The sequence below is a fragment of the Ovis aries genome, chromosome 17, assembly GCF_016772045.2.
Source record: "Ovis aries strain OAR_USU_Benz2616 breed Rambouillet chromosome 17, ARS-UI_Ramb_v3.0, whole genome shotgun sequence".
In the NCBI taxonomy this organism is placed as follows: domain Eukaryota; kingdom Metazoa; phylum Chordata; class Mammalia; order Artiodactyla; family Bovidae; genus Ovis; species Ovis aries.
Window position 1 is genome coordinate 34,604,543 of NC_056070.1, and position 19,470 is coordinate 34,624,012.

A 19,470-nucleotide genomic window follows, 5' to 3' on the forward strand; every position below is an offset into this window, starting at 1 on the left:
GCCAGGGGGCCCTACTTCTTAAAATGAAGCATTTCCCTTCACTTCCTAACCAAGAGGACAGAACAGTGACTCATGGTGTTCGGGTTTCAAAGGGTGAGTAAAGGGAAATGTTAATATGACTCAGAATATACCCCATGGCTTTTGAGTAAATAAGCCCAAAATAGCCTTTTCCCCTTCAGGTTCCTGAGTGAGAGCAGTGTGGTGATCCTTTCCTCAGGGAAGCAGTGCGGTTGGGTGGGAACAGGCTGGTTCAGGCAGGCGGAAGAACCAGTGACTATAAACCACCCGCTTGATCCTCTTGTGACCTTGAGCAAGTCATTGAATTCAACGGCACTTGGAGATACCTTCTAACTCTGAGCTCAGAGATCAGGCGGCCTGCCTTCTCCATTCATACAAAACTCAACCCATTTGCAGTTTTTAAAATGTCTGAGTAGGGTTTACAGAACCAGCCCAGCTTTTCTTTATTATTACAGCAAATTTTGGGGAAACAAGATTCAGGAGCCATAGAGAGCCTGTGTTCGGCCATCACATCCGGGCCTCACTCAGCCCAACACTGTCCAGCCAGGGCCGCACAGAGGCAGCAGCGGGGAATCCTGGGGCTGGTGAAGGGCGGCTCAGACCCCAGCTTCTTTCACTCTCCTGGCTTCTCTGGGAACCACCAGGTTATTATCTGTGCTCTTTGATGCTTGTCTGAAGGCTGCGTACAGGACATTTTCAAAGGGGGAAAACAAGAGAGCGGGAGATGGAAAGGGAGAGAAGAAAGGAGAAAGAAAGTCTAACCAGGGCAAACATGAAAATAAAATGACCTTTGTGCCATAAATTAGGGGATTGGCAGAGTGGCTTATTAATGCAGCTGAGGTATTTGAAATGTAGAATTTGCTGGGTTGGCAGATTAATCCCATTTATGCTGCAGAAAGTATTCCATGACATTAAAGGATTTATTTGTTTGCTAATCTGCTTCAGACTCCAGAGGCCTTGTTATAAAATAAGCAGGTGGAGGAGAAGGAAAGGGTCAGAAAGAGGGGTTGGGAGGAGACAGGGTTTTCATCCCCATTTCTGCTGTGAATTTTATGAACCCAGTGCCTAATAAGGGCTTTGAAAACACTATACGACCCAGTCCATAAATATAGCCTGGTTTACTTATATCACCGACAAAATAGAGGGTTTTTGTTTGTTTGTAGAGTTAATGTTATCGTTTTTTGTAAATATTCAAGCAAGAAGGTACTACTTCGGCTATTTCAAACATTTATTGGGAGCCACCATAAAATTTGAAGCAGTCTCCTTTCTTCCAATTTTTTAAACCCCTTCCCCCCAAAAGCAAATAAACATTTGCTTTTCTGTTGCCTTTTTCCTCATGGACGGACACAGGGCAATAGCCAAACATCCTCTTAATCTCTTTTTCAAAGACCCGAACCTCCTTTCGGGTAAAGCAGTCACTTTGTTTTGTTCCCCAGCACCTTGACAATGCCGAGAAAACATAATCCTTCACCTAGAATAGAATCTCAGATTTGCTGTTCCATTACCCGGTAGCCTAAGCATTTGTATTAAAAGACAGTTAAGCCTTTTTCAGTGAGGCATTTCCTTCCTTACCTTCCTCACAGAAAGTTCTGCTTTATTTTTAGTAATATCCTGGCTCCTGGTATTGTATTTGTGCACATAATCCCTTCACAATAATGCTTAGCACTCTGGTGGCACCTTTCCTCCGAGGAACTCAAAGGCCTTTACAAACATTAATTGGTTCTCACAGCACCCCCATGAGATGCGTGAATGTTCCATTGCAATTGGTACATTATTATCCACATTCTGCGATTTTGCCAGAGTTCTTTTGCCTTCTTCCCCAGTGCGCTTTCTAATGGAATGTATCTGGAGTCCACCAGGGCTGGCCAGTGAGGACCACAGTGAAGAGTGAAACTTGCTGAAAGGAAACATGAAAGAAAGATGTGAACTGTGGTATAAGTTGCTTGGCGGTGTCCACCTCCACTGACCCTCCAGGGAAGGGGAGGTGGGAAAGACGTGTGGACCTTATCTTCTCTGAAGCCAGAGGAGAAGCCTGACCCAGGGCAGCAATGACAGACAACTTCTGCCCAGAGCGTTGAACAAAGTCCTGTGGTTCCAAGCCGTGACTCCTCTAATTCCAGGTCTGATATGCCCTGTGATGGTGAACTCTAACCTGCTCTAAGAGGTGAACAGCACAGATTATCCCAGAAGCTACTGGAAAAATCCTTACTATTCTTTGGGTTGGCACAAGCTGGTTCTATGCTAAAACTTCACTGTAATGTTTTATTTTGGGGGGTACATCAACTTTTTGTGAGAAAACCTATCAAAAATCTCAAGATTTTCCAAAAGCGTGGGCCACTGTGAAATGTTTAAAAATGAGTGCTAATATTTACATATTGACTTGAATGACTCTACTTCCGCCTAGTTTTTACTGGATATATTACTAAAATGGGAGCGACATGGAGGGATAATGTGGTGAACAGTTACAGGTGGATACAGGAGACAAAGGACCAGATTTCTCTCTTGACGGCAGCTCAGAAAGCTCAGTAGCAGCAGCTGAAATGGTGGACTATTGTCCTTTGACTGTCAGCCAATAGGCTCTTTTGCATTCATTCAATCACGCTCATCAAATTTTCTGAAGAATTTCTACTGAGATGTTCTACAGAGGAGAGCAAGCACAAAAGGCCACATCTGTGTGTGTGTGTAACTATGCAAATTAAACGGGCTTCCCTGGTGGCTCAGAGGTAATGATTCAATTCAGGAGCCGCAGTAGATACGGGTTCTGTCCCCGAGTCAGGAAGATCCTGATGTGGCAGGCATGCTACCCACCCCAATACTCTTGCCTGGAGAATCCCATAGACAGAGGAGCCTGGTGAGCTACAGTCTGTGGGGTCACAGAGTCCCACACGACTGAGCAACTGAGTGAGCACACATGCAAATGAAAAAGGAAGTTATTATTTTTTTAATCTGGCACAGAAGCCAAAAAATTGTTTTCTTCACTTACAATGGAGATTGGGGAGAATCCAACAGTGAGCAAAAGAGAGATGAATCCCCACATACGTGAAGCATTTGGAAACAATGTACAAGTAAGTAAAATAAACAAGTAGCTTATGACAGCCACTTGCAGCTAAACAAACTTACTTAATCCAGAATCTGTGCTAAATGAACCTATATCATACCCTTAGCTCAATCCAGTGTTATATTAAACCTCCTTGGTCTAATATCCTTAGACTCTGCTGCTGCTGCTGCTGCTAAGTTGCTTCAGTCGTCTCCGACTCTGTGCAACCCCATAGATAGCAGCCCACCAGGCTCTCCCATCCCTGGGATTTTCCAGGCAAGAATACTGGAGTGGGTTGCCATTTCCTTCTCCAATGCATGAAAGTGAAAAGTCAAAGTGAATTCACTCAGTCATGTCCGACTCTTAGCGACCCCATGGACTGCAGCCTACCAGGCTCCTCCGTCCATGGGATTTTCCAGGCAAGAGTACTGGAGTGGGGTGCCATTGCCTTCTCCATCCTTAGACTCTTTATGCCCACAAAACATTCTCCCAGTGCCAGCATCTCTGCGGGAAGGACGGCTGTATTTGCAAATGTTGGACTCAACTGCTGTGGAACTGCAATAGTTGGGGTTAAAACAAACAAACAAACAACTATTATAATCAGGTAATGTTCTGGAAACAGGCAGGGCAGACACAGGGTACCCACAGGAAACAGAGCGCAGTAAGTCCCATCTTCTATTCTAGCCTTGCAGTCTTCCTCTAGCGCCTCCTACTGGCACAGCTACAGCATCAGGTGGCAAAAAAGTATTGTGGTTTACCAAGGAACAGTCTCAGCACTACAAAGCCAAGTTTAGAAGGTTGGATCTGGGGTTGGATGAAAACAACTTAATGGACACAATGAATTAAAACTTCTCTGGGAAAAAACCACATGAAGTATGTAACATAGTGTAACCACCATTAACCTTTATTTATTCCTCTATTGAGGTAGCTTCCTTAAAGGTCACTCAAGAACTGCTGCTCAGTTGTGCTGCTCAACTCTTTCACAACCCCAGGGACTGTAGCCTGCCAGCCTCCTCTGTCCAAGAATACTGGAGTGGGTTGCCATGCCCCTCTCTAGGGGATCTTCCTGACCCAGGGATGGAATCTAGGTCTCCTGGTTTGCAGGCACATTCTTTACTGTCTGAACAACCAAGGAAGCCCCAACTGATCTTTCAACAGGGTAGAAGAGACCATATCCCACAGAGAAAGACATGTACAGACTCTAGGAGATCTGATATCCAACATGAAACTAAGATGTTTTCATTGTTTTTTTATTATTAAAAAGAAAATCACAGCCTAGCGTCAGCCTACGTACTGGGGGAAGTCGAGGTAAGGTCACTGTCTAAACTGGGGAGAAGAGGTGGGAAAGAGCGGTGGTGACCTGGGGGAGCTCATTAGAAGCCAGCAGCAGGGGCCCACAGGCGGGAAGTGATTCACATAGGGGACAATGTGAGCGGGGTGGCAGGGGGGTGAGTGGACAGTGAGGAGCAGGTGTTAAGCTTCTGCCATTATGTACTTAACAAATATTGAAGTATATGAATAGGAGAGTCCCAGAGAGTGTTTGAAGAGGCAGAATCAGCAGAATTGGTTATCAGAGGATGAAGACATAATTTGGGTATAAAAGAAAATGTGACCTTATTTTTTTGTTAACAGTCAGTGAAGTCTGAGGCCATACTAGTTACAGAATAATCTCTCAGCGAATTATCTTGGGGTTTTTACTCTATTTCCAAGTATGCCTTCATTGGCTAGCACTCAAGTGATAAAGATGAACAATTGATCTAGTTTCTGATATTTAATTATGTTACTGGCCATTGGTTTAGGATTACTATTTTTAGCATGTTAATGTTATCTTTAAAAAAAAGGAATGAATCCCATAAAACTGAGTATTGTTTTCTATTTTGATCTGTTAATATGCTAAAATTACTATTTGATCTTGAGTAATCATTTTTAAAAGGTACTTCTTTTAAAGATTTTGATATGTAGCTAGTCAAGGGGGGTTTGGCAGTATGCTATCACAGCAAGTATTGGGATTTCTTTTTCTTTATGCTCTGAATCAGTTTAGATAGCATAACAATGATCAGATTGAAGCACTAAATGAATTTTTGACTATATAACCATCTGTGCTAAACATTTTTTGAGTCATCAACCATAAATAGTATTTTCATTATTATTTTCCAGATATTCCACTATTTTGATTTTGACTTATTTGATCAAATAATTATTTCTAAATGAATTTTGAACTTCTAAGTAGGTGTTTTTGTTATTATTGCTTCTGTACTTTTTATTTTTAGTTTTATTACATGGTGGTTACAGAGAACATTTTCAAGTTGGTCCAAATTGTGTTGTACCTGACAGATAGCAACTGAAATATTTAACACATGATTTCTGTTCCCTGATTTCATTATGCTGCTGCTAAGTCGCTTCAGTCATGTCCGACGCTGTGCGACCCCATAACTGCAGCCCACTAGGCTCCCCTGTCCCTGGGATTCTCCAGGCAAGAACCCTGGAGTTGGTTGCCATGTCCTTCTCCAATGCATGAAAGTGAAAAGTGAAAGTGAAGTCGCTCAGTCGTGTTCGACTCAGCAACCCCATGGACTGCAGCCTACCAGGCTCCTCCGTCCATGGGATTTTCCAGGCAAGAGTACTGGAGTGGGGTGCCCTTGCCTTCTCCGAAATTCATTATAGATGAGCTCAATTTTTCTTTTTCATTTCCTTAGGTTTTGTTGTGTGTTGTGTGACACATTAATTTATTACTATGTTTCTTTTTTAAAAGGAATTTTATTTATTTTTGGCTGTGCTGGGTCTTTGTTGCTGCGTGGGCTTTCATCTAGTTGTGGCGAGCAGAAGCTACTCCTAGTTGTGATGTGCAGGCTTCTTACTGCGCGGCTTCTCCTCTTGTGGAACATGGGCTCTAGAGCACAGGCTCGATACTGTGGCGCGCAGTGGCATGTGGGATCTTCCCAGATCACAGAGTGAACCCATGCCTCCTGCACTGGCAGGCTGATTCTTTACCACTGAGCCACGAGGGAAGCCTGTGGCTAAGTCTTGAAAGAAGAATCTACATGTTCTGCAATGATTTTGTAGACTATTAAAAAACTTGTAACTTACCTCTTTCTGCTTAAATTTGCTAGTGAATTCTGTTCCCCAAAAGATACAAGTTATGGGGGTATATCTAACATAGAGGTTAGATAAAGTATCCATGCACACAACTGGCATAATGAAAACAGAAGGGAGGAAAGCAAAGCAATTAGGAGAACTAGAATTTCTACATGGACCATATTTGGAAACTATTGTTAAATCAATGCATATATAATTTGAAAAAGTGCTCTGGTGGGGGCTCATCTTTAAAGGAAGGAGTCAGGAAAACACAGCAAAATGAACCAAGACTCTAACAACCTCACATTCAAGGACTGAAGTAATAAGAGGCCAGGGACATTATTTTATTCTGTCTTTTGAGCACCTTTTCTATAGCCTTCTGCTTAAGACAGATGAAATAGAACTCAGGTTTGTTTTTCTATAAAATTCAATAATTATTTTTCCAAAATGGAAAGCTTATATATTATTTTAAAAATCTGTTTTATGCATTAGAAATAGCACAGACCTGAATACTTTTCAAGCTAGGTTAGGGCAGTCGGTATTAAACTTATAAATAAATTTTCTTGCTTGCAAAGAACTTAAAAGTTATTCTAAGTTTTGTTATTAGAAGGAAATATTAGTTTCACTATATAAACTAAAGTCCCATGGAATGTTGCAAAAAGTGTCAATGTGGATCTTTCCAAACCCTGGAAAGAATCTGAACCAGTGAAATACTTTTGACCAACTAGATGCCCCAAAACCAAGCTGTCCTTAGACAGGAAGCTGGGCATTTTCTTTCCTTGTTGAACTTAAATTTTCCATGAATTGTATTGTATATTCAATCACAAACAATCCAAAATAATAGGTTAATACACCATTTTAAATCCATAAACATGAGACTCTGGAATGAGAAATCAAATCGTTACAGAGATAAAACTAGGTAAACTCTCATCAGTGACACCTGACCTGCTCTTTTTTGCAGCTCAGACCTTTACCGTTACTGCTGTAGAAAAGGCACAAACTTCAAGTAAAGGACGATCACTGCCTTTTCAGTGGCAATCGTTAGCTACCTAGAGATATATATATAATAATTGGTTTGGAATCGACTACAGATGTAGTGATATAAAATCTCTTAAAATCCTTAACTTCCACCTCTTTGTCTGGTCACAGTGCCATGGACTGACTCTGAGGTTTAATTTCTCCCACCCACTGCAAGATGAGTAGCACCTAAATACTAACTTTTACCAACAAATTTCTTCCAACTTCACAAGGAAAAAATATTGTTTTTATATTTCTTTAATTTTGGATCAGTTTGAGAAGTTGGATGTATACTAAACTGATTGTGGTCATCATTACATGATGTAAGTCAAATCATTATGCTGTCTGTACACCTGAAACAGTGCTGTATATTGTATCTCAATAAAACTAGAAATTAAAAAGCTAGTAGGAAAAAAAAAATATTCCCACTTGTTTCCTGGGTCCTGAAAACCTGATCCTTATTTACTTGTCTGCATTTTATTCCATCATGCCTGGTACTCCTGATTTTACAGAAATGTGGCAGATTGCATTGGAAGTCCATGGAATGGGGTGAATTTATGATTATGATGTTGGTCAGAATGCAGAACATGGCTATAGGTGCATTTTGCCCTTGCATCAAAACATGTCACTTTAAGGTCCTCTTTTAAAAAGTGTAAAATATTTAGGTATACAAACATTACAGATTGTATTACATTCAATATCTGTATTCCCATCACTCAGTTTAAGATATGAAACATTTCAACTTTTTTCTTCTGAGGAAATTCTTCTCCAATACTTAGTGTTTGGTTTCCATCCATGTAGTGTTCTACTACACATACCCTTAAGCAACATATTACCTTGCATGCCTTAAAACTTTAAATATTAAGTATTCTTCTGAAACCTTCTTTTTGAGATTACTGTTTTACATATAGCTATTTTATTTTACTGCCATAGTTACTGCACTGTATGAGTATTTCATAGAAATTCCATCTCTTACCGATGGATATTGTTTCCAGTCTCTTACTACTTACAAATAATGGTAATATGATTTTCGTATTCATTACCTTGTTGAATGACTTGCTCTGAGTTATACACTTGGGAGAACCATTGGGATTATAGGGTTTTCAACATTACTAGTTATGCTACTTGCTTTTTGAAGTGGCTGTACCGATTTATACTCCACCAGGAGAGTGTGGAGGCCCCACACGCCCTTTGGGATTATAAACTCTGTAAGCAGGGTTTTGGGGTTTCCCTGGTGGCTCAGTGGTAAAGAATCCACCTGCCAATGCAGGAGACACAGGTTCAGTCCCTGGGTTGGGAAGATCCCCTGGAGAAGGAAATGGCAACCCACTCCAGTATTCTTATTCTTGCCTGGAAAATCCCATGGATAGAGGAGCCTGGTGGCTGCAGTCCGGGGACTTGCAGAGTTGGACACAATTTAACAGCTAAACTACAACAAGCAGGATTTTAGTTCTTTAATTCAAAGCACAGACCAAGTAAGAGAAGCTCTTTGTGGTCTCTCTGGCTTGTGGGACAATGTTAGTCTGTTCTTACACTCAAGGTGTTGGTCTCTAAAGATCTGAACATTATGTATGAGACTCAGTCACAATTTCAAATGTCATATGGGCTAACGGGTCTGAGTGGCCATAAATACCTAAACTCTGTGTAGCGGTTGCCTTCCTCCCGCCCCCAGAACCCAGGCCCCAGTCTGAGAGTCTCAGTGTTGGTTCAAGCTTCCTGTTCTTGTTTGTAGTTTATAGGCAACAGGATTTAATTTTCCTGGTTAGGCCTTTTGGAATATGTTTTTCTCTCATTTTCTTGTACCCTAGCACTTAAAGAAGTTACGGTCCCTTAATAACTAAAGGTATAGTGGGAAGCACAAAAGTAACTTCGAGGTTCTATTTATTTCAATGTGTAAGCCATATTTTCTAATCAGCAGAGTCCAACAGATCTTTCTAAGTGATGGAAATGTTCCACAATCTAGTCTGTCCAATATGGCAGACACATGTCACATGAGGCCTTTGAACACTTGAAATGTGGCTAACAGGTCTGATGAACTAAACCTTAAAAATTGCTTTCTTTCTCTTAAAAAATATATATATTTATTTGGCTGTGCTGGGTCTTAGTTGTGGCATGTGGGATCTAATTCCTTCACCAGGGATGGAACCTGGGTCCCCTGACTTGGGAGCACAGAGTCTTAGCCATTGGACCACCAGGGAAGTCCTCTAAATTTTTATTATTAATTTTAATTAAAATCTCAACCTAAGTAGCCACATTCCACTATTTATTTGATAGCACATTTCTAAATAGCAGTAATATCCTTCATCCCTTGAGTGATTTTATGTACTAGTAAACCAATGTAGTCTGAGAAGAAAAACTCTTACAAAATCTACTTTTGAGAGTCAAAGGATGAAACAGTTGAGACACAACTTCAGAATATCCACAACCACAAAACTGTATAGTTCCGTTATTTTCATAATCAGGTATCTCTTACCTGAATGGTCTTTCTGGGAATTTTAAAAGACTTACAGTGACTAGGTTTAAGTGCACATTCTTTCCCATCACCAGCTTCTGAAGTGGAAGTCAAGCAATCAATTTCCAACAGCTTTTTCAAGAATATTTATGGAGTACTACTGTCAAGAAATCTCAAGGACAAATAATTTGGAGTATAAACATAGATATTTAGAATGCAATATAAGACAATATGATTAACAGTACAAGTTGGTTCTTCTTTGAACTCAGAAAGTTTATTGGTAACCTGGAAATGTGTACAAGTTAAAACATGAACACCTCATATGGTTTATTGATAGCATTTTCATGAAAAAAAAAAAAAAAAACAAAAAAAACCACACACACACACAAAAAACCAAGTACTTCTCTAGACCTGGACTGAGCTTATATTTCCAATTTTTTAATCTTTAATCTTTCAAAGGGCATTATAGTGTATGAAATAACTCTCAATTCTTTGTTTCATTGCCATTAGTATAGACCTAAGAAGGCTAATGCCAAAAATGTATGCATGAGTTATAATGAGAATAAATATGTAATTGGAAACAAGGTCACATAAGCCTGGCTGGAGCATTTAGCCATTTCACAGGCTGGCCTTCAAAATTAAAAGATTTGTGAATATTTTAAACCATGCTTTCAACTACGTGCATTTTCTATGTTCATGTATAAAACTGATGCCCACAGTTTTGTTTTTTGGAAAAGCACTGAAATGGATTCTGAAGAAGGGAAAGCACCATGGGAGGAATAAACCAGGTCAATAATGAAAATACAAAAGTTTGATTTTTAAAACTCAGCACACATTTCTAGATAAAACTAATTTTAACTCTTGTCCAGATATTTTCATTGCAACCATATGACTTAAAATGTCTGCAAGAATGGAAGCCCCTCAATCTGGTCAACATATTTCAGACATTTTACTTAAATGCTATTTTGACACTATTTTGAAACAATCTTCTCTACAAATGTGCATATTCTCTCAGAGTGTATGCAGCCCACTCTTCTCTTGATAATCTTCATAGAAACGCCTCAATGATTCAGGAAGTCTGGGTGTCACGGCGCTCAAGGCTTGAGTAAAGTGTCTTTTCATAATGCAGTTGGCTGTAATGTCTTCTTCCAGAGCCAGCAGGGCTGCCTCTCTACAGACAGCTATGATCTGACACAAAACAAACAAATAAAAACAAAAATAGGATAAAAAGGAATAATCATAAAAAAAAGTAGAAAACAATCATACTGTTCTTTAGAAATGTTCACATTTCAGATATTCATCTATGGTTAATTTCTACAACTATAAACTTATCCACATTGATCTCTGAGAGTCATTCCTCTAGGGTTTTCAAAAGGGATAAGAAGTAATCACTTTAATTTCAAAACAATATATTAAGTGCTGAGATCCAGGAGGCAAAAAGATGTTCTGTTATGACATTGGTGCTTAGGAACTTAAAACGGTAAAGGTACAGGCACAGACCTCTTCCCAGGTGACTCAATGGTAAAGAATCAGCCTGCAATGCAAGAGACGTGGGCTCGAGTCCTGGTTTGGGAAGATGCCCTGGAAAATTCCATGGTCAGAGAAGCCTGGTGGGCTACAGTCCATGGGGTCACAAAGAGTCGGACAGGATTGAACACATATAGTTCAATTTCAACAAAGACCTCTAACATAGGAAGACAAAGGGTGAGTGTGCATGTGATGGGGAAGGTGGGAGACCAGTGATAAGGGCAGGGCTGAGGAAGGAGACTGATGGAGAGCGAGGTCCCGTGCATCAGCACACCTTGTCAGAGAATAGAATTTCCACATTCCTTTCCACCTTTGATCTATTACCAACATGTAAAAGCATTTCTTTATGTGCATCTCCTTAATGAGTTCTTAAATCTTAGGAATATCAGATAGAGTTGTCTCCGTTTACTTTGGAGAGCTGTATTAAAACAGAGAGGTGAATTCTGTTTACTCAGTGAGGAAAGCTGGGAGAATTGAAAAGAATCTGGGGTGGGGGTGGGGTGTGGAGGAGATGCTGGGGGAGGGAGGAGAAAGTGGGCGGTAGGAAAACGGAAGGGAGGAAGGTTCCAGTCTTGAATCCTGAAATGTGTTTTAAGCTCTCTGGACTTTAGACAGCGGAAGCAGGCTGATGCCAGTGTCACTCTAAAGACACATTACTGTGGTGAAAAGAGCTTGGTGGATGAAAAGAGATATTGTGATTTTCAGGGCAACAGGGAAAACAGTGATTGATATTGACTGCACCCTTATATCGGTAAATGAAAGGGCCAGCTGAAACACATTTGTCCAGCCATTCAGCATATTTTCTCTGTTTGTTCACTTACTGAAAAGAGCTCCTCTGCTTATGCTGGGCTAATGGCTGCCAAAGCAGTTTAGTAGCTTTTTAGGGGATTTAGCAGCATGTTTAGGGAGCTTTCAAAAAACATGCATAGATTTAGATGGCTTTGTCAAATTACCACAATGTAACTGTTAGTTCTGGGCTTCATTAACGAGCACTGAAGTTGACTATAGTGGTTATGCATGTTAATGCTTTTCCCAAAAGAATGGCTACCGACTTGTTGGAAGGAAGAAACAAAACTTCTAGGGATTAGGGAAACAACCTCATCACACATTCTGGTGCAAAAAGGGCTATTTTGAAAATGGGATGTGATATTTAATAAGCACAGTGAAAGCACATAAAATGCCCACATGGTAAACTGGTTCCACTGTGTGCCAAAGGGACCTTGGGGGACCTCTATGAGGAGGTGGCGGGACCGAGTGGGGAGAGCTTGGTGTCCTCCTAGCCCCACCATCTGAGCAGCACTCTCTCATGTGTGCAGGAATCTGAAGCAGTGGCTGCAAGGCTGAAAAGTTGGAAGCCAAATCACTGGGAGAGGCAGAGAGGAAGGGATTAACCACTCACTGGTGCAATTCCAGCTCCCTCTCTCAGAACAGAAAATGCTTCCATTGTGTGGCTCCCTCCTCAGGCTAAGTAGAGTAGAAAGGTTACCACCCCATGGCCAACGCCTTGTCTTACACACTTTACTTGATACCTCGGAGAACACTAGACCCAGCATGAATGGCTACAAACATCTACTAAGTACCTACTATGTGTGCTAGACTATTATTAATGACTTTACTAATTAACTGCTATGTGACCAGTGCTCCGAGGTTTTGCACATGCACTGATCTCAGCAGAGGTAGGCGCAAAAAGTCTGAAACCAGCAAATGGTGTGGTAGTGGGTGGTGGGGTAGGGAGGTTGGGGTGAGGAAAGAAGGGGAGGTGCAAGGCTGCCTGGAACCTCTCAAAATTCCTGGAATTCAGCTCATGTGGCCAGAGAGCAAGTGGCTAATAGCACATTTAAGAAAATGAACCCACAGTCTAGTAAGGCTTCTTCTCTCAAGACACAGTAATTCAATAGGGAGAAGAAATGATTATTCTCCTCTAATAACTGGAATCTTGGGTAGCCTAACACAGCAAGGTAGGGAAATACAGGGAGTGGGAAGTGAGTCATTGAGGCCTTCAAGGCTGTCCTTGGGGTTGGCTCCCTTGAGCAATTCCTCTTGCCTTTCCTTCATATCTGCATCTATAGATTTTCCCCTAAGCGATAGACTGCTTTTTGCCTTCAGCTTCCATGGCAGTGACAGTGGCGGTGGTCAGAGCACTGACTGCCACTTGAAAGCTGGGATGCTTAGTGACTTGGGGCCTCCAGTATGTGCTAACATTTCATAGTAATTGGCCTACTATATTTAGTACTGGCCTGCCCCTTGATTAACAATTTCTATAGAATTGTGAGATACAGAAAACTTGGGCAGAGTTTTGACTAAAGCACTAAGAAATGCTTGGTTTTGACAGAGATGACCTTTAGGATCTCTGGGAGATGATGACAAGGGAAACGGAGCAGCTGAATACTGGTGCTCAAGCACCTCATAGGAAGCTGTCCTCCGCTGTGTAGAAGGAGTCCAGCTGTTCGCAATTCAAAGGTGGCTGAGGGCTTGCCTGAATTCTACACTTGCTTCAATAAACCTTATCCTGTTGCTTTTTATTTACAAGGGATGTCCTGAAGAACCAGCCAACTAGGCAATCCTTTCTGCCACTTCTATTTTCCTATTGTATTTGCTTAGCAATATACAAGTTACTGAGAGGACACAGAGCTCTACTCATAATTAACCAGTCACTCATCAATTAACACACACTATACAGCTACTATGCAACAAGTATGTGAGGGGAGATGGAGGATCCAGAGACACAGAAAACATGGTATTAAGAGGTACTGCTAGCAAGCAAAAGGAAAGTGCTTTGGGAACAAGGAAGAAATTACTGGTTCATAAACTGGAGTGGGAAGGACAGAATTTAGATATGGACATAGGAGAAGAAAGGACATGCTGAGTGGAAGAAATAGAGCGAGCAAGGTGGGGAGAAAAAGACCAGGAATCACATGGATCTAGCTTCATCCCAGGGAAGGGGGAGCCTGGTGGGCTGCCGTCTATGGGGTCGCACAGAGTCAGACACGACTGAAACAAGTTAGCAGCAGTAGCAGCAGTAGCTTCAGTATCCAAAAATGGAAGGGAAAAGAGTAATTCTATCATTAAAATGTCACTAAAAATAATGATAGTTTTCAGAAGTCCTGTGGGCCATAATGACGGTGAAGGGTAGTCAATGACAGTCATCTCTAAACCCAATTCAAAAGCAGCTGATGCACTGGCAGCTGACAGAGCGTAACGCCTAAAAGTGCCTTTGTTTTTACTTTTTTCCCCATAAAAGGGCTTTTTAGTAGACATTCCAGAAGGAAAAGCAGTAATTAGATTATTGGTTCTTCTCTCCTAATTCCAATAAAAAGACAGGCCTGAAAATGCAAGTATTCTTAGGAGGTGCATTTCATGATGACTGGTTTCTATTTGCTCTGGGTCACTTACTTAGGCATGCGTTTCAAGCTTCCATGTTTCCCAAGAGAGGTGCAGCTTCCTGCTTGTTTTCATGGCCCATGCCAGCATTCCCCTTGAGATACTAGTGTCTTTTCAGAGGAAGAAGTATTGCATGATCAAACAAGTGTAACAGTATATATACTGTTTCCCACAATGCACAGTAGAATGTTAAAGATTTATTAACTTTAGGGAAGCCTAGCCAGGTCTCCTGAATTTTCTTTAACCTGATGTTTCCCCTAGAACTCTCCATCTGTCCTCTACTTCTGGCAAAATGCCTACAAATAGCTATCTGTAGGGTTACTGCTGATCTTCTGTATGCACTCTGGGAAATGCTAACCCAAAACAAACAATCCAGTCTAGGCACAACATGACTCTTGCCTATCTTACATCCATTTTTTACCTTTGCTCTCCCCTATTCCAGAAGCAGGGCAAAGGCTAACAGAGTTTTGCCAAGAGAATGCACTAGTCATACCAGACATCCTTTCCCAACAACACAAGAGAAGACTCTACACATGGACATCACCAGACAGCCAATAACGAAATCAGATTGATTACACTCTTTGTACGGGCTTCCCTCATAGCTCAGTTGGTAAAGAATCCGCCTACAATGCAGGAAACCCTGGTTCGATTCCTGGGTTGGGAAGATTCCCTGGAGAAGGGAAAGGCTACCCACTCCAGTATTCTGGCCTGGAGAATTCCATGGACTATACAGTCCATGGGGTTGCAAAGAGTCAGACACGACCGAGTGACTTTCACTTTCACACTCTTTGTAGCCAAAGATGGAGATGTTCTATACAGTCAGCAAAAACAAGACAGGGAGCTGACTGTGGCTCAGATCATGAACTCCTTATTGCAAAATTCAGACTTAAATTGAAGAAAGCAGGGAAAACCACTAGGCCACTCAGTTCAGTTCAGTTCAGTTCAGTTGCTCAGTTGTGTCCGACTCTCTGCGACCCCATGAATCGCAGCACGCCAGGCCTCCCTGTCCATCACCAACTCCCAGAGTTCACTCAAACTCACGTCCATCGAGTTGGTGATGCCATCCAGCCATCTCATCTTCTGTCGTCCCCTTTTCCTCCTGCCCTCAATCCCTCCCAGCATCAGAGTCTTTTCCAGTGAGTCAATTCTTCGCATGAGGTGGCCAAAGTATTGGAGTTTTAGCTTTAGCATTATTCCTTCCAAAGAACACCCAGGACGGATCTCCTTTAGAATGGACTGGTTGGATCTCCTTGCAGTCCAAGGGACTCTCAAGAGTCTTCTCCAACACCACAGTTCAAAAGCATCAAGGCCACTCAAGTATGACCTAAATCAAATCCCTTATGATTATACAGTTGAAGTGACAAATAGATGCAAGGGATTAGATCTGATAAGACAGAGTGCCTGAAGAACAATGGATGGAGGTTTGTAACACTGTACAGAAGGTGGTGATCAAAACTGTCCCCAAGAAAAAGAAATGCAAAATGGCAAATTGGTTGTCTGAGGAGGCCTTACAAATAGAGAAAAGAAGAGAAGTGAAAGGAAAAGGAGAAAAGGAAAGAATACTCATCTGAATGCAGAGTTCCAAAGAACAGCATGGAGAGATAAGAAAGCCTTCCTCAGCGATCAGTGCAAAGAAATAGAGGAAAACAACAGAATGGGTAAAACTAGAGATCTCTTCAAGAAAATTAGAGACACCAAGGGAACATTTCATGCAAAGATGGGCACAATAAAGGACAGAAACAGTATGGACCTAACAGAAGCAGAAGATATTAAGAAGAGGTAGCAAGAATACACGGAAGAACTATACAAAAAGATCTTCATGACCCAGATAACCATGATGGCGACATCACTCACCTAGAACCAGACATCCTGGTATGCAAAGTCAAATGGGCCTTAGGAAGCATCACTACGAACAAAGCTAGTGGAGGTGATGGAATTCCAGTTGAGCTATTTCAATTTCTGAAAGATGATGCTGTGAAAGTGCTGCACTCAATATGCCAGCAAATTTGGAAAACTCTGCAGAGGCCACAGGCCTAGAAAAGGTCAGTTTTCATTCCAATCTCAAAGAAGGGCAATGCCAAAGAATGCCAAACTACTGCACAATTGCACTCATCTAACATGCTAGTAAAGTAATGCTCAAAATTCTCCAAGCTAGGTTTCAAGAGTCTGTGAACTGAGAAATTCCAGATGTACAAGCTGGATTTAGAAAAGGTAAGAGGATCAAATTGCCAACATCTGTTGGATCAGAGAAAAAGCTAGCGAATTCCAGAAAAACATCCACTTCTGCTTCATTGATTACGCTAAAGTCTTTGACTGTGGGATCACAACAAACTATGGAAAATTCTTAGAACACCTTACCTGCCTCCTGAGAAATTTGTATGCAGGTCAAGAAGCAACAGTTAGAACCGGACATGGAACAATGGGCTGGTTCCAAATCGGGAAAGGAGTACATGAAGGCTAATTACTGTCACCCTGCTTATTTAACTTTAATGCAGAGTACATCATGAGAAATGCTGGGCTGGATGAAGCACAAGCTAGAATCAAGATTGCTGGGAGAAATATCAATAGCCTCAGATATGTAGATAACACCACCCTTACAGCAAAAAGCTAAGAGGAACCAAACAGCCTCTTGATGAAGGTGAAAGAGGAGCGTTTAAAAGCTGACTTAAAACTCAAGATTCAAAAAACGAAGATGGCATCTGGTCCCATCACTTCATGGCAAATAGGGAAACAAAGGAAACAGTGACAGACTTCCTTTTCTTGGGCTCCAAAATCACTGCAGATGTTGACTGCAGCCATGAAATTAAAAGAAAAGCTATGACTAACCTAGACAGCATGTTAAAAAGCAGAGACATTACTTTGCTGACACAAGTCCATCTAGTCAAAATTATGGTTTTTCCAGTAGTCATAAATGGATGTGGGAGCTGACCATAAAGAAGGCTGAACGCCGAAGAATTGATGCTTCTGAACTATGGTGTTGGAGAAGACTCTTGAGAGTCCCTTGGACTACAAGGAGATCAAACCGGTCGATCCTAAAGGAAATCAATTCCAAATATTCATTGGAGGGACTGATGCTGAAGCCCCAGTACTTTGGCCACCTGATTCAAAGAGCCAACTCACTGGAAAAGACCCTGTTGCTAGGAAAGACTGAAGGCAGGAGAACAGGACGACAGAGGATGAGGTGGTTGAATAGCATCACCGACTCAATGGACACGAGTTCGAGCAAGCTCCAGGAGATGGTAAAGGATGGGAAGCCTGGTGTGTTGCAGTCCATGGAGTCACAGAGAGTCAGACATGACTGAGTGACTGAACAACAATAACAAATTCCAGAACAGAGAGAAAAGGGAAAGAACTGAGCAAGAGAGAGGAGAGGAGGGCCAGTCTTTTTAATGGATTAAAAGGCAGCAGCCACAGTACACAGTTGTACATTGGACCTATACCTAATACATATGCATTTGTTGAACTGAATTAAGCAGTTCTTTAACTAATAAGTTTTTCAAAAGTGTATGTTATACACGCATTTCTAATATTTGGCCAATACTCTGTAATATTTTTATTTAAGTCTATCATGACCTAGACTTTGTCAGTTATATTTAAGTTTTTGGAATGATAAACTCAATAGGAAAAATTAGTTAACACTGATGTATGTTCATTTTAAGCAAATGTTTGGTCTGGGGCATCACTTTGAGTCTAATTCTCTCCTTAGAAGTGATATAGATCAGAAATTTTAGTGAGAATACACGTATGCCTGTTATTTTGTGGGATGCTTTCTTAGGTATCAAAATTTGTTATACAGGGAAAGTAAATTTTCCCCTGTGCTGTCACTGGGGGAAAAACCTGCACTTTAATTGAGAAAGATTCCCCCAAATTTACCAACAATGCAGTAATATATATTGGTTTAGATAACTGAAATGGAAGATTTGTTTTAACAAATTGTGCCAAAGTTTATTGCCTCACTTGGTAAAAGTAACCTGGCATCAATTCATTACTGAAGGATTTCCTTTTCTGTATTGAGCTTGGAGAGGTGAGGTCTTTTCAGATAAATTCGCTATTGAGAATACACCTCTCTATTCAGGAATGAATCCTATAGAAGCTGAGAAGAAGGGCCTTCAATTTAAACTAGGACCTTTCTTATTACTGTCTCTGAAGCTTTAAGGAAACTTAGTAAATGTGTGTACATGTATGGATATCTCTACAGTGTACATGGGGACCACACAGCTCATCATTCTGCTGGTTTCACTTTCAAATCAGAGTCTGGACTGTTTCAGTGATGGGGGAATTTAGATGAATTCTTCCCATGGGGCCACAGAAGAATCTCACTGAGAAGTGTAGACCAATACACTAATTTGAGTCACAGACTGTCTGGAATGTTGAACTAACCTGTTTAGATAGAACACTCTTAGCACTTGGACGCTTTAACATCTTTGGCAAAGAGGATTTTGAAAGCTTTCCCCTAATCCCTTCACCATCTTGTCATCTTTCCCCATAGGCTTCAGACCACATCATTTAAATGAATTATTAGCCAATTACCAATAAGGTTGTTTTTGCCATTATGTTGTAAAAGCAAAATGTTTTGGCCGACTCCGTAAAGCTGAGAGTGTATGTTCTGTGTTCCTTTTCAGTTTTGACTAAAAAATTAATACCCAAACTTTCAAAATATATATGTGCTTTGCTGAAAGGTGAAAACAGTTAGTCTCTATTTGAGTAAATGCGTACACAAGACCAAAAAAGCCTCAGATCTCACTGTCAGAGTGATTAAGACAGGTTGTGTTTCAGTGTCCATGACACTCATTTATTTGGTGCCAACATGTTACAAATCCTCTTTCCATTTGTTCAACAGTCATAACAGATCTATCAGATATCTGAAAAATAGCAAAATAAATAGGAAAACTCTATATGAAAGATTTAGGCATATTTGAGATGAACTCCTAAAAAGTAGGAAAGGAAAATATTTTTATGAAAA

The 19,470-nt window shown here is 41.0% G+C and overlaps 1 protein-coding gene across 1 annotated transcript in view; it reads right to left on the reverse strand.

Moving 5' to 3' along the window:
- Positions 1 to 9,857: 9,857 nt before the first annotated feature.
- The window catches only part of AFG2A (AFG2 AAA ATPase homolog A), a 351,807-nt gene continuing 342,194 nt past the window's right edge, over positions 9,858 to 19,470 (reverse strand). The window contains exon 16 of the mRNA XM_027956312.3: positions 9,858 to 10,787. Coding sequence (XP_027812113.1) covers positions 10,611 to 10,787 — 177 coding nt within the window. The 3' untranslated portion in view covers positions 9,858 to 10,610. The remainder of the gene's footprint in view (positions 10,788 to 19,470) is intronic.